Source organism: Paramisgurnus dabryanus, chromosome 20 (assembly GCF_030506205.2).
Source record: "Paramisgurnus dabryanus chromosome 20, PD_genome_1.1, whole genome shotgun sequence".
Taxonomy (NCBI): domain Eukaryota; kingdom Metazoa; phylum Chordata; class Actinopteri; order Cypriniformes; family Cobitidae; genus Paramisgurnus; species Paramisgurnus dabryanus.
This window is the reverse complement of record NC_133356.1, coordinates 18,526,684-18,541,905: the sequence shown is the minus strand read 5'-3', so window position 1 is coordinate 18,541,905 and position 15,222 is coordinate 18,526,684. Positions and strand designations below refer to the sequence as shown.

The 15,222-nt window shown below is 38.4% G+C and overlaps 1 protein-coding gene across 10 annotated transcripts in view; it reads left to right on the top strand.

The window, feature by feature from the left end:
* Window positions 1–921: 921 nt before the first annotated feature.
* LOC135787096 (sorbin and SH3 domain-containing protein 1) overlaps window positions 922–15,222 on the top strand; it is a 51,386-nt gene continuing 37,085 nt past the window's right edge. For 6 of the 10 annotated variants that reach the window (XR_012335524.1, XM_073812812.1, XM_073812815.1 and 3 more), the window contains exons 1-8: window positions 922–1,036; window positions 9,469–9,511; window positions 10,070–10,156; window positions 10,232–10,348; window positions 11,190–11,302; window positions 12,046–12,178; window positions 12,412–12,548; window positions 12,666–12,726. Coding sequence is in view for 9 of the 10 variants with exons in the window: in XM_073812812.1 (XP_073668913.1) it covers window positions 1,031–1,036; window positions 9,469–9,511; window positions 10,070–10,156; window positions 10,232–10,348; window positions 11,190–11,302; window positions 12,046–12,178; window positions 12,412–12,548; window positions 12,666–12,726 (697 nt within the window). In the remaining variant the exon portion in view is untranslated. Of the gene's footprint in view, window positions 1,037–9,468; window positions 9,512–10,029; window positions 10,157–10,231; window positions 10,349–11,189; window positions 11,303–12,045; window positions 12,179–12,411; window positions 12,549–12,665; window positions 12,727–15,222 lie in introns of all 10 variants that reach the window. The other 4 variants (XM_073812811.1, XM_073812816.1, XM_065296826.2 and 1 more) reach the window with 4 other exon arrangements.

Genomic DNA, 15,222 nt, shown 5'->3' with positions numbered 1-15,222 from the left:
TATTTAGTGGTGTCTCTGAAACCACAGTGGACATTATCGCGTGCCCGCGTTTTGACACATGATTGCGCCCGCAGCACTTCCGTCGCACTCGATCTATATTCACTCATGTTCAGTAATTTAAGTGGACTATAATTAGTGAAGTAAGGCAAATAACTGTTAATGGGGGAATGGGGAACAATCTCGGACAGAGACCAGCGTTCGCTTCACATGTCTGTTGATCATATAATTGTGGCAAGTGGAGGACCATCCCGGTCCATTTGTTATTAGCGACCTCTAGTGGATATTTCTGAGACGTACATATTACTAATGATTTCGTTCACCCTGATCGACATAAAATACGCTTTATGTTTTAGCCTAATTTCTGGAAAATAAACATATTTGTTTACCAAAAAATCTGGTTGAACTAATTATTAAACCGACACTTCAGAATTCACGAATGCTATTTGAAACCTGATTAGTCGTTAGTCCAGATTGACTGCGCTCAACGGATCCTGTAAAATCATTTTAAGTCCTTTTAAAGTCTTTAACAACACATTTTACTAATGATATATACAGTTTTGGTATGTTAACGATAGGATATTTACAAATTATCTTTATGGAGCATCATGATTTTGGGCATAAACATCTGTAAGTTTGACCCATACAATGTATTTTTGGCTATTGCTACAAATATATCCGTGCTATATGACTAGTTTTGTGGTCCAGGGTCACATATTAATATACTGTAAAAACAATTTAAGCATTAAAAAAATTATTATATATTCGTTCAAATTTCTTTATTCATGTATGTTATTTTATTTAATACGCAGTTGATTTTAAATGTGTTTACTAATCTCACAAAACGGTATATAAAATGTTAAAAGCTGAGTTTTATTATTTTGAGATGTAAATGTGCCTGCTGGAACGCCCCTCTCCGCCCACTCCAGTGAGCGAGGGGATATTGTAATGACAGCGCGAGGCTCCAAGCTCGGGCAAGCGCGTGCTGCTATGACAGCAGTGTTATCAATACAGAAAGCTGGACTGCTTCCTTATGAAGGTGAGTATATATGCATCCACATACTTCAGTCTGTCCTAGTCCCAGTATCTGAATGGTTAAATAATATTTTGCTTAAAGTTTGCACGCTTTCGTTTTGTTTTATTTTTTTTACCTCAGGGTTAACCGCAGCATCCATCCATTGCAGATAGCCTACTGTACATTTGCAGTGCTTTGCAGAAGTGCGGCAACGTGGGTTACTATTTGTTACTTAGGCACCAGTGATCATACTGCTATATATAGTGTTGTAAAAATAAAATATGAATAGGGAAATTCGCAATGTTACAAGGTTGAAGCGGTTATGAGTGTCATTGAAGGTGATATAGGGTGAAAGATTCAGTGTAGGCTTATTTGTATTCCGCAGAAGAGCTGCTCATCACTGCTGCACTTGACATCCAAATAAGGAAGCATTGACTTGATATGGGAATAGACAGTTACACGAAACTCTGTTCAGTGCTTTTTAAATGCCCTGAAAAAATAAAAGGGACAAATCAGGCAGTAGTGTCACGGTACAATAGCATATCTGCTTGTTTACAAAAAAGATTAGATTGGGAACATCCTTACTTAGAACCCTGTCTTATCAATTTAGTAACCATGGTGATTTCAATTCAGAACCAATTATGAACATTGAACTTGTCAGATCTTAACCTAAGACTTTAGATGGAAAGTTTGTGATAAGGCAGACAGTGCTTTCTGATGCAGCATGTTGTTACAAGGTTAATTTGCCAAAATTTACTGTCTTACTACCACATGGGCGCCAAACAACGCTGTAAAACCCTCTCAAAGTATTCATTATAATTCTGTAAGCAAAAGTAGTCAATTTAATAAAAGCATGACTCATTAAAGTGTGTGGCAAGTCTTTTGTCAAGTCATAAAAAGTTGTGGACATGGATTGTGATGTCTTTATGGTTTGTACGTAATGTTTGAAAGCAAAGGAGAGGTTAAAGCTGTGGCTGTTCCCTCGGGATCATTTATCCGTTTACGATGTAGATTTAGAGATTCGGCTCGTAAACCGGAAAGTATACAAATGCTGTATTTGGGGTTGAAAAATAACAAGTCTCCACATAACCACTGTGTAAATATCCCAGGGGAAGTTTTAAATGGAGACTAATAATAAAATGAAACACTAATTTAAAAAAATGTTTAGCATTTTTCTTGTGGCCTTTCGAAAGGAATCCAGTGGTTTAACTTTAATAACATGATGACCCCAGAGGAGCAGCATTGGGATCCCTGGGACTACTTTAGTTGATCAGTACTAAAAATGTTAAATCCTATAGGAAATCTTAATAGCTGAACTGTTATTAGCTGAATTGGTATTATACAGTATTAGAGTATAATGTAATTTTCCAACCAATATATTGTTAAAAGGCTTAGTATTTAGTATTAAATAATTCTGCATTTCATCTTTAACTTTATATCTGTGTTTATAGATGTTTTACCTTATATACACTGATGTTATCATCTTCTGGCACAGGTGATATATAGAATTTCAGCAAAGAGGAAGTGAGCAACATTAAAATCTTAAGTAGGTGAGAGATGGCAACATTTGGGTGAAGTTACTGCCAGCATCTTTGGAAGCAGTCACCTTACAAATTGAATGAATAATTTGTGTTGGGTGGTTAATATTTTATAACCCACATGTAGAATCGTGTTACTGTCTAATGTGGTGAACAGGCACCCAAAAGATTGGTCATGAGACACAGGCTCTGTGGATCATCAGGTTATTACATTGGGCATGTTTCAAAGATGTTGACCATGATACCTTTTATAGTAATATTTATTAGCTAGTCTGTTTCTATAAGCACTAAGTGCTCTTAAATGCCATGAAAGTTTTGTTTGCAGCTTCTTTTTAAAATTGAAGTTATGCCCAGACATGATCTGACTGCTAATACCGTGCCATTATTCAATGTCTCCCTTAGTCTCATTTGTTGCCACTTCACATTTTACTGCTATTTCAGACACTTGTGAATTAAAAATGAAGGATTGCATTTTTTTATTGGATGCACTTAGGTATTTTGTTTTGCATATCATAGATTAAATATGGACAGCTAGAGAACAAAAGCAGCAAGTGGGATAAGACATTTAAGTCCTGGAGATTGGTAGTGGACAGGTTAAGTGCTTTGAGTGGGATTAGAATCGCAGGTTTTATATTCATGGTGGTTTATGGAGCTACTAAGCCAATCACATGCACAGGATTTGTGGAATTATTGTATTAATAGTTTATGCTGTTTTATTTTACAATAGGTTGCGTAATATAGCATGAGTCATTTTGCCAGTTTTTCTCAGAGATCCCACAGATGAAAATATGGTGTATTTTTAGTGTATCTATTTTAAAACTGGAAGCCATTTGCGATTCACGTTATTGCATAACTCAATCATGATAGTACGTTTTGTATTGATTTTAGAGCCTTCAATGTGCATTGTTTTCTTTCTTGTAAACTCGTCGATTGAGTCATCCTTGATGGGATTTTCTACCAGACCCATCGACTCTCATCCACACCGAGTTAATGTTACCCTATGTTGCTAAGCAACCTTCATCTCTCCCCTCACTTTATTCAAGCCCCATTGGCTGTGGTTTTGAGTGGTACTTTGAATGTGCCTTTATGTTTTGACAATGGCACAAATTTCAAGGCCTTTGTGCATAAAGCAGTGTGCCAATACAAACAACAAGTGTCTGGTTCAGGTTGTGTTGTGCTGACAGATTTTTCTGTTCACCTCGTGCTGCTTGACAGATTGTAGACCAGCTGGTATGAGAGCAGTGTTGGGATGGTTGTTGACCAATGAGGATTCATAGTTTAAATGCAGAGCGTATAGAGTAAATGTGAAAAGTTATTATTTAAATTCGATTATAATCATTGTGAAGAGCGCACTTTATGAAGTCTATTTTTGTGGTATTGCTCAACACCGAGATTTGAGGTTCTTCATCATGTTGCCCGCCATTAGGGAAGCACTTGAAATGTTTGGATTATCACAGTGCTGTTTTTAGTTGTGGTGGAAAAGTCGACATCCCCTGACAAAATTATCAGGCACCAGCCACATAACTAAGAGGTCTGCAGCAGTTGTCGATGTCTACATTCCAAGTGTGACTCCAAAAACCTTTATTGGCTGAACAGTTGTTGACCGAGAGTTGCCAGCCAATGGTTGCACTGCTTTACAATTTCTAACACCGTGTTTATAACATAGAGCAACCAGCAGGTCATCAGTATGTCATTCTGACAAATGCGTTCGTAGCAAAACTTATTAGGACTCGGGGGGGAAATGCATGGGAAAAGTATCAAGTTCAAATTATAATGCCTGATAAATTGCTTTCTTGTTTTAATAGTGATTGTTATCTGCAAGAGAATTTTAAGGTTGCACGATAATAACTCTAAATAAAATTGAAAATGTACATAAAAAGAAAGCAACAAATATATAGATATGGTCAACATACATATATTATACATTTTGAGCTGTGTATAGGCCTACTCACGGGTACCAAAATTCAGTATCCCAAATCTCAGTCTAAAACTGGAAATCAATCCCTCTGTGTCTTATGAACTTTGTCATCCATTCGATATGCAAGCCGACAGAAGGGCCTGTCATTCCACACTGCTTTGTAGCCCAAGTGTGAAACTTATTATCGTTGCCTCATCTGTCTTTCTAGAACATCCATGCTGCCCACAAAGGCTTTTTTCTGGCTCAAGCTGTTGTTGATGCTGTGCATGCACCATGCGCTCCTCCCACCTCGCCTGTCACGGTCAGCAAATGCAGGGGCCTGTGAGGGCCAAGCTAGGAGACTTTGACTCATCATACACAGCTGTGATGTCCTCACGTCTTTCAGAGATAATGGACGTCTCTGTTCCATGACATAATATTGGGCCGTTTTTTTATTTTTAAATGTCATGTCACCCTATTTTAGGGGGCGTGATGTGTGTTTTATTAGTTTGGGAAGATATCTCTCAGTGGTTGTAGCCCTTCTGTGTTAAATGCCTCATTTGTTATAAATCCAAGCAGTATTGTGCTAAATAACAAATGGTTGATAATTTTAGTCATTGTAGTTGGTAGTATTTGCTTAAAGGTACAGTGTGTTAAATTATTTTTAGTATTTAAATAACTTTTTTAGTATTAAAATAATTATTACTCTTGCTAGTATTATTGAACTGAATTAAATTCTCTCTACACCTGTTTTCTTTCTTGCTAAAATCCACACTGATATAGCTGTGACTAAAGGAAAGATGGGAATAAAGACATGGATCAATTATGCTTGAAGAAAACACGCCAGCTGCATACATTTCCTTTTATGATGTGGTTGTTTAAATGTGCGCAGCAAAGGACGGATGAGTCCCTGGTCCAGTGTCTGCTGTAGATGTTTATGTTATTTAGTGGCATTCTCCCACAGCGCTCTTCTCAAACCATGTTTGGAGCTGTGTGCTGTGATTTCGTTGAGCTTTACTCTGTCTCTTTCCCTCTCTGTCATTTGTTGACAAAGCAGAAGTAAAACGGGGTTATGTAACGAGCCCCCCCTCCCTGTTCGGATACAGCAGGCCCCTTGTACATCTCTTTTGTGTAGGAAGCTGAACTATTTTGAAATAGCCATGGAAATTGAATGAGGCAATCCCTAGAGATGGAATATCATGACACTTTTATAATTTTAATGGGGCTTTTAATGGTATAACGGAATGGGAAAACTGTCAGGGATGGCAGTACAGTACGTGATGACCTTCAGCTTGGTAATTATTAACAAAACATGACGGAATTGGAGGAATTCTTAAAAAAAATCATTAAAAAAATCACAATATAACTGAAAGTTGTATGCTGCCAGTTGAAAACATATCCAGATTAGGCAAAAAGTTTAATATGAAACTCACATGCTGTTGGGAATGTTCAGAATTTTGTAATGATGTGCCGTAAGATTCTTTGGTAATATTATCTGGATTTTTTTGGTGATTGGAGGGTTGTCAAAGATCTTTCATAAGTTTCAAAAAGTCATCCGTTGTGCCATAAGTTTTGCAATCACATAAGATCAAAGTCCGGTCCCCGGAATTCATAGGGGTTTTGCCAAGTTTTTAAAAATGCTCCAATGCAGCAGGATTATTTCAGGAAATTTTAAGAAATTCAGAATGTCGAAGTGTTGCAACAGAAGGGAAATCAGGAATTAATACAGCAACATTTTATTGTCAAAGGATAGTTATTACTAACATTGTGAATTACAGTCACACAGCTCACAAAAAGCTCACACTTGTTTTTGTTTGTAGTTGTGTGTTGTGCCTTTATTTAACATGGCATGAATAATTTATTTGTTATATAAAAATGCTGGGTTATTTTCAAACCAGCGTTGTAAAAAAGGGATGAAACCCTTTGGGTTGTAATTTAAACTATGCTGGATTGTTATAACCATTGTTGCCTCATTGTTGGGTCAAATATGAACACATGTGTTAATTTAATCCAGAGGTTGGGTTCGTCCCATTTTTTAAAATAACCCAGCATTGTTTTAGGGTGAATCTCCTTGTAAATGAAATTATTTTTGTTAAACATTTCTTCAGCTGAGTTGGAATTGGAATAAGAGTGAGGATTTGGCTTGTGCTACCAAATAGCCCTTGCAGGCCCCCTTTTCTCACCAATAGTTATATTAAACAAAGACTTACGACCTGTGACTTGAATAATGTCTGACATTAATAAGAACTGGACTACGTACAAATGGTGTTTCACTCATTTCATCACTTTGGGCAAAAGTCTGATGAACTTTTAAAAGTACTTTTAAAAGAACTTTAAAAGTAATGTTCTAAAAGAACTAAGTTTAGATTTATTTCTTAGTGATTTATGCTATCCTATCCGTTACTTTGCTCATTTTTAATCATTATTTATAGCATGACATTTAAATCACATCGTATTCATTAATATAATATGATCTCTAATAGATTTAAGTGGCCTAAACTGTGTTCTTTAAGAACAGCATTTGACCTTTCAAAGACCATAAGTCTGTTAAACTTTTACTGTGACCAAGTTTGTCTTTGGTCCAGACCTGCTATGTGCCCCATTCTCAAATGTGCCGCTAATAACATCAAGTACTTTTAATATGACATAATGTCCATTGTAAAATATTTGGACTGATATCTTACCGTTATCTTAATATAGTTTACATCCTCATGTGGTGTCTGGCATTCCAGACAGGGATGAAGAGGATGGAAAGCAGGATACTATAATTTGTGCATCACATACTGAGTGGGTGCCACATTCCCAGGTGGCAGGTGTTGACAGGTCCATCTTGGTATTTGAAAGGTGCTTAGAAGAGAACAGGGCATGATAGCATTGGATTCGTATGATAGGTCATAACAAAGGTAATTTAAAGGGGCTCCCTCCCCACGTTTGGGTCTTTTTTAGGACTTTAAGCTGAGCTAGAGACCTTTAGCTGAAGATTTTATATTAACAGGTAAGCCGCTAAATGCTTATTGTAAGATTTTAATAAGATTAGCATGAATAAATATTTCGTATGCTTTTTTAATTTAGTTACAAAAAGCTTAAAAGCTTAGCTAAATCTGTATTAGTAATGTATCTTAAATAAAGCTTGCAGAGTTTCACATAAGAAAGGAAGAAATACAATTTTTGGGTCATCTCTCCAAAAATCCCAAATTGTGTTTGACTGAGGGATTTATGCATGCAGCTGTCATCGTTGGACTGTTTTTAAATCTACTGTGATTCCTCATTTAGTGTGATATGAAATATACACAAGTAATATAAACATCATATTTAAATTATAATCCAATACAATTAGATTGCAAATTGCTGTTACATAACGCTCATAAAGAGACGTTCTGTGTTATGTTAAATGCTTTAATTTAGACCATGTCTATAAAATTATCTATAAGGGACGTATTTTGTGTTCTGATTTGTGTAACTGTAGACCATAATATGATGCCATTTCATTAGATATGTTTAGATTAAGATGCATTAGATCTGAAATCAGTAAGTAGGTACTATGTTGGATTTCTAAAATAACCCCCCTCCCCGGATTTCAATTTCCTCTTCTGACAAACATTTGGGTAATTGACACTTTTACAGAGAAACTTTAACGGGGACATAAAGGTCTATTTTAAAACCACAGTAGTGATAGTTTTTGGCTTGACTGATCAAATAAGCAATCGTCTGAACTGAACTGAAGATACAGTCTATATTCAGTAATATTATATGTAACCCTGGACCAAAAAAGCTGAATAAATAAGCTTTCAATTGATATATGGTTTGTTACGATAGGGTGATATGTGGCCAAGATACAACTACTTGAAAATCTGAGGTTGCAAAAAATCTAAACATTAAGAAAATGTGTCCAAATTAAGTCATAAGCATTGCATCCACTCCCAAAAATACAATTTTGATATATTTACGGTAGGAAATGCACATTTTTTTGAGGAAAAATTATCTTTAGCCTACATAATATCCAGATATTTTAGAGAATTTTACCCATGCAATGTATTTTTGGCTTTTTGCAACAAATACCCATGCTACTTAAGACAAGGTTTTGTGGTCCAGGGTCTTAGCTTATATCTTGGTCTACTGAAAAACTGAATAGAAACATGTTTTTTTTAAACTATCCATTGCTATCTACTGAAAGTCATTCACTTCTGTTGGCCCTTTTCCCATTCAACCAATGCTTTGTAACAAACTGCTATGTATCTAATTCCAGTGTAAACCACAGCCACTGCCACTTCAACACAATTAATTGTTTGTAACATTACTCCTTAATGCATTTAAAGGTGAAATGTTTAATACGACATTACTAAAAGCACCAGGGGGATTGCAATGCATTTGATGTAGACGGATAAAATACACAAGACGCAATCCGTTGGTTTAAAGTATAGCAGATGCAATATTGAAACTAGTGATGCACCGATGTATCGGCCGCCGATATTTATCGGCAGATTTTTGATGAATTTGAAACCATCGGCATATCGGCAATAGCACAAGAAAGGCCAATACCGATTGTTTATTAATTAACTGCATAAAGAAATCCATTATATGTCAAAAAAACGAGTTAATGTTGGTAATAAAATAAATGATGAATAGCAAAACCACCTTTGAAGGTTGTCATGCTGTCTTATTATATTTGTTTTAGCTTAATTTGTGCCTCTCTTATTATGTTGGTCAGTTGAATGTTAATCAGATCCAATCCATGTTCAGTAAAAATAATTTGATGCAGAAATAAACTAGCAAATAATAGTATTGTATACAAGTGTTTAATATCGGTATCGGCATCGGTCAGAAGTTGTCTGTTTAAATCGGTATCGGTATCGGCCCAAAAAAATCCTTTCTGTGCATCCCTAATAGAAATTTGTTTAAAAAATAATAAATTGCTTTTAATGCAGCTTTTGCATCTCTTTACAGTTAGACGTAAAACAACATTGTTCAGTTTTTGAACATCTTTCAGATTCATCTCATCTTTCACCTCTTTTCATTTGCAGGCCTCTCCAGCAGAGGGCACAGTGAAATTTGATGCAGCCCCCGGTAAGCACACCATTCTCTCTGTACCTCCATCCATCTATTTAACATAACATAGGTCTAGCTAACCTGCCCTTGCAGGTTATGTTGTATGCCCATAGTGATATGACACCATTAACGTGTTGTCTGTACTGGATGACTGTTGTAAATTTGTTCAAACTGCATATACAGCAGAATCATATATTAGTGGCATTATTCAGGTTGTATCAAAACAATGCAGTAAATGAAAGCAATAGTAAAGAAGAATAAATCTGTCTATTTGGCTATGAGTAAGCAATCAGAAACAGAGTCTCTCTGTCCTCTGGCTTGACTCATTGTTGAATCAGTATTCTCACTGCCAGGATGTCGATTTCCTTCCGTTCATCCATCTTTCCTGATATTTGTGCCAGCCATCAAAGAACACTGTAAATTACTATCTTTGTTGAATTTTAAATGTCCCGGGGGGCTTTATATAACCATGGTTAGTCAAGAATAATGTACAAGTCCAACAATAAAGTCTACTAATAGTCATTTTGCTGTGACAGTTCATTATAATATTCCCGCTGATGGATATATGTCTTTAAGCTCATCCAGCCTGCCGACGCACCGTATCTGCTGTGCGAGTAACACCGCTGAGAACCATGAAGAGTTCCCCTGACCTCATGCCAACTGGTGAGAGAAATGTGTTTTAAGTTTTCGAGGTATAACCAAGATCATATTTTATTTGCACTTTTCTTGTTTGTGCAGAGCTGGACCCAACTCGTGTTTGCAAGGGGAAGGGTGCTGTCATGTTGAGAGCGACGCTTGTGCACATTGATGATGAAGAGAACACAAGCATCGAGCTACCCGAGAACTCAGCCAAATGTGAGTTGAAAATGCAAGCTGTATGTTTTTAAAGAGTGAGTGCTCTGAATATATTTCACACAGTGGTACGGTGCCAGACTAATTGTTGTATATTATAATAATGGCATTTATGATATGTTTGTAGCTTCAGATAATGTATGCTAAAAAGTGCTCTCAAACACTTTGTTTTGCTGTACGTACCCCCATTAACTGGAAGACTTTCTTATTGCTTCCTTGAGTTTCCTATTACATTTGTGAAGCTGTGGTATTGATATATCATCAATCATTGAATGTCATGCAAAATTGGCCGTTAAATCATGCATCACAGTTTGTTCAAGTGGCTTGGTGTTGAACATATACAACATTGTCTGACAGTCAACTTCATTGGCCGAATAACCCGAGTGAACGCTCATATTTGCTGGAGGTCATCAAAGGAGTCTTTTGTCCTCACACCCACTGTGAGGTCTGGAAACGCGGACCTTCAGTTGGGACATTTCACCGTCTCCTTCCAGCTCTAGGGAGAGATGCTTTAATTGTTGTTGTGCCTGAATAAAAAGGCCATTGAAACAAACACTTCTTATAGTGGGTTCAATAGTCCCCTTGTTCTCATGACAAAGTTCAGAGAATCTTTTTTTCAGCAATAAATTCACATCTCTGTGAAGGAAGACAGATTCTGGCTGGTGATTCGTTTTGGGGAGGTTTAAGGAATCAGTTCTGTCGCAAGTTGCGGTTTGCATTGAAAACAAACAGTTTGACTGCCAAGTGCAGGCAGCTCTGTATCATGTTTATGCCTTTTTATGTTTGAAGTTTCTGGGATATTTACAGATCCTTTTAAAATCCAAACTGCTTGGACTCCTTACAGGTGGTTGGCTTGGTGCGGTCAATGGGGAAACAGAAACAGGTCTGGCGCATAAAGATGTAAACAACACCACAGCTGATTTAAATTCAACACAAGTCAATGAGACAAAGACAAAGGTGAGTCACTGTGCCACACTTTATTCATTTTAAGCTATATGCTTTTTTTATAAAATTACTTGTTTTGTGTTAAAGTGATATACAGGCAGTAATGTAACAGCTCATACAGTATCTGGAGTCTCTGATCATCGAATACATTTTGTTATGCAAGCAATATCATCTAATATATTATTGGCAAATAAACATTTTTATAGCTTTTTCATAAACCATGCATAACATTTTTCTCTTAAAAATACAAACATGTACATACATGTTGCTCAGATAATGTTGTATGTACATTTGCCATTATTTTGTTTTTAAGCAACTGAAAAAAGCACACATGTCAGTGCTGGTTACAACTTCCCCAGGGCCCTAAAAACCCCTTAGACCTGGAAGGGTTAAATTATAACTTAAAAACACATTTATAACTATTTCTAGAAACACTCAAAATCATTTATGTGATTTTCAATGCCTGCAATGATTGTACTGTTATCAGTTTTTTAAAAGCAAAATTACAAAATATTCTTGTAATGTGCTGTAATATAGCCTCTATAAGAAAAGAAAAATAATCAGTACTACCTTTTCATTGTTTTTCAGCAATATTGTATGGAAGTCTTCCTCCTAACCATCATTTACTTGATAGAAAAGTTTAAATATGCAAATTTTATCCAAATGCCCTCAAAGAGGGAATTCTGGGAGATTCAAAGTAGTTTGTATGTCACAAAAAAAATGTGAAGGACGAGTGCTTCTGTGTGTCTCTTCAGGTGGACTCACCTCAGCATACGTCCCGTCCTGAGCCACACAGTGCTGTTAGCTCATCAACCAAAGCGTCCTGTTCGTATCCCCCTACCAGCAGTGTGAATCCTACAATCGTCTTACTGCAGCACAGCAGAGGAGGTAAATCACACAATAGCCTTTCAATGCTTTAAGTGGTATTGAGAAGTAAAGTGATTTATGTGATATATGAATGAAAACAAAATGTGGTGCAAAGATTTTTGGTACTATTTCAATCTCGGTGATTATTAATAAGTTGTCTGCATGTGGGTCTTATTGACAGCCGTGTACTATCAATGTTTGTGTGCATTTAGTGTGCATTTATTCTTTGTTTTGGTTGTTGTGTTTTTCAAAAGCAGTTGCAGAGAAGGGCAGTGGCCCTGCCCAGAGCCCTGCCGTCAGTCAGATAATAACTCCCACTGAAACACCAGTAGACATGCAAGGCAAGAGAATTAAACTGTCTACTGCACCAGCACCTCGTGTCCCAGTGCGGGTAAGGCACACCCCCGTAGTATTTACTGTAGGAAACACCTGCATGTATTAAGTATCCAAAACCTTGTTTAAATAATAGATGTCATCTGTGTAATCGTTGCATACTGTTCTCTTTCAGAACACAGAGATATCAAAGGACTGGTACAAAAGCATGTTTAAACAGATCCACAAAGTCCCAGGTAAAGCTCTTTCTTGTTATTCACATATACATTTAACATTTTATTTTACAGTACGTGTACTTACCTTGTACATATATGGTAAATATGTTGTACTTACAGATAAATGTGTGGTACTTACTTTTGAGTATCTACATGGTAATTAAATGGTATAATTATTGTACTTACCAGTGGTACATACTTAGTAGTATTATGTAACTCTGGATAAGTATGGGGGGTAATAACAGATACATACTTATAGTGTAGGTAAACTGTAACTAACAAGAAACACTACTGTACTTACAAATGAATGTACAATATAAGTTACAGACAACAATGCATCTTATTGTATGGTTTTACTAGTTAAAGATGCAATTTGTATTTATGGGCCGCTAGATGGCGCGCCAGATCAAATCAATAACAGACCTGCCAACCTGTACGCATTTTGCGTAGCAGGTACTCATTTTGACCTCAAAGTACGATTGTACGATTTGTCACTCTAAACTACGCAAAAACCTGATGACGCCCTTTGCCGCGCGAAGTACTCAAAAGAAGCAACAGAAAAAAGAAAAATATGTCCAATCATAGCACTGGGCTCATCCACCACATAGAAAGTGGGGATGATTGACAAGTCTTATGGCCAATCAGTAACAAGAGTCTGCTATCGATGGAATCACAACATCCAGCGTGATCTCCTTCCTCCACCCGCAGTTTCTGACCATCTTTTTCAACGGAGAGTCAAGACGTCTGACCCGCTAAGGTAAACTGGTCAGGGTGGATGTGCAAATAATGAAATAATGCATTAGCTTAATCCTATGAAGTTGACGGTCGCGCGGGCTCCGTTTCATAACGTGCACTTGACCGCAAGATGCGCTAACATTACTTCTGATTTGTAAATGAGCATCATTTATAATTGAGCGCTTACGAAAAAGTACAATGATTTTACCATGGGGGAGAGCATCCAGTTTTAGTCAAATAAAAACGGAAAGTTCTCTCTCAGTGAAGGGAATCGTCTCGGTTACGGATGTAACCCTCGTTCCCTGAAGGAGGGAACGGAGACGTCACGTCGTGACCGACGAATTGGGAACTCGCTTAGAGAGACCAATCTGCTTCGAATACTACTAAAACGCCAATGAACTTGGCATTGAGATATTTGCATAATGCTGGCGCCGCCCCGCCAGGTGCGTATATAAGCAGCAGGTGCAAATGAGGAAATTAGCTTCTTTTTCGCTGAGAAAGCCGGAAAGTGTGACCGGCCGTAACAGCAGGTGGCAGCACCTGTGGCGACGGGACGTGACGTCTCCGTTCCCTCCTTCAGGGAACGAGGGTTACATCCGTAACCGAGACGTTCCCTTTCAGTCGGTCACTACGACGTCACGTCGTGACCGACGAATTGGGAATCCCTACCAAAACGCCACTAGGGGCTGACCTCTTCCAGTGTCTGCGTAAAGCCCTCCGGTTCCACTTAAGGATAAGGAGAATTAGGTTTTAAGGCAGAAGGCCGGGCACTAGATGTTCCTTTAACCCCACAGAAGTGCCAGCGACTGGGAAGCGCCCTACCTGAGCGGGATAGGAACGCTGCGGAAGCCACCACCCGTCTTAAGGGTTAATGGTGGGCGAAAGTCAACCGTAGTTGAGGTAAAATGACAGCCGTGGCTGTGTAAGCAAAGCAGTGCTCTGCTAAGGGAAACGTGGGCTAGTAGGATTAACCCCACGGAAAAATACTCACAAAGGAACCCGGTGGGACACAATGTGGAGCCCGAGCCAACACATAGGTTCGCGAGGATGCAGCTAGTGAAGGCTGACAGCCAATGCTCCGCAACAAAGGCTGCCAAGGCAGCGGAGGAAGAGCAATTCAAACCATTACGCATTTTTGCTCTGAAGGCCTTCCATACTGACACAGTTATGAAGCATCAGTTGGAGGCTGCAAGCCGACCTGCGAGTCTGCTCTCCGTGCCCTCCCTGGTGAGGAAAGAACACGAGAGGATACAGGCTCGATACGAACACTGTAAAATCTAATGAACGTATTAGGTGTCGCCCAACCAGCAGCTCTACAGATGTCTGTTAGCGAGGAACCACGAGCTAGAGCCCAAGATGAGGCAACGCTCCGTGTGGAGTGCGCTCTCAAATTAAAGGGGCAAGGAATACCCTGAAGATTATAAGCCAGGGAGATAGTATCAACTATCCAATGAGACATCCTCTGCTTAGTGACAGCTTTCCCTTTCTGCTGGCCACCATAACAAACAAAGAGCTGGTCTGAGGTCCGGAGGCTTTGCGTGCGATCCATGTAGAGTCGCAGTGCGCGTACGGGGCACAACAAAGCCACGGTTGGGTCTGCGTCCTCCGGAGGCAGCGCTTGCAAGCTCACCACTTGATCTCTGAAAGGAGTAGTGGGAACTTTGGGCACGTAACCTGGTCTGGGCCTCAATGTTACACTTGAGGCAGCAGGACCAAACTGAAGGCACGAGTCGTCAACAGAGAATGCATGTAAATCCCCTACTCTCTTCACTGAGGCCAATG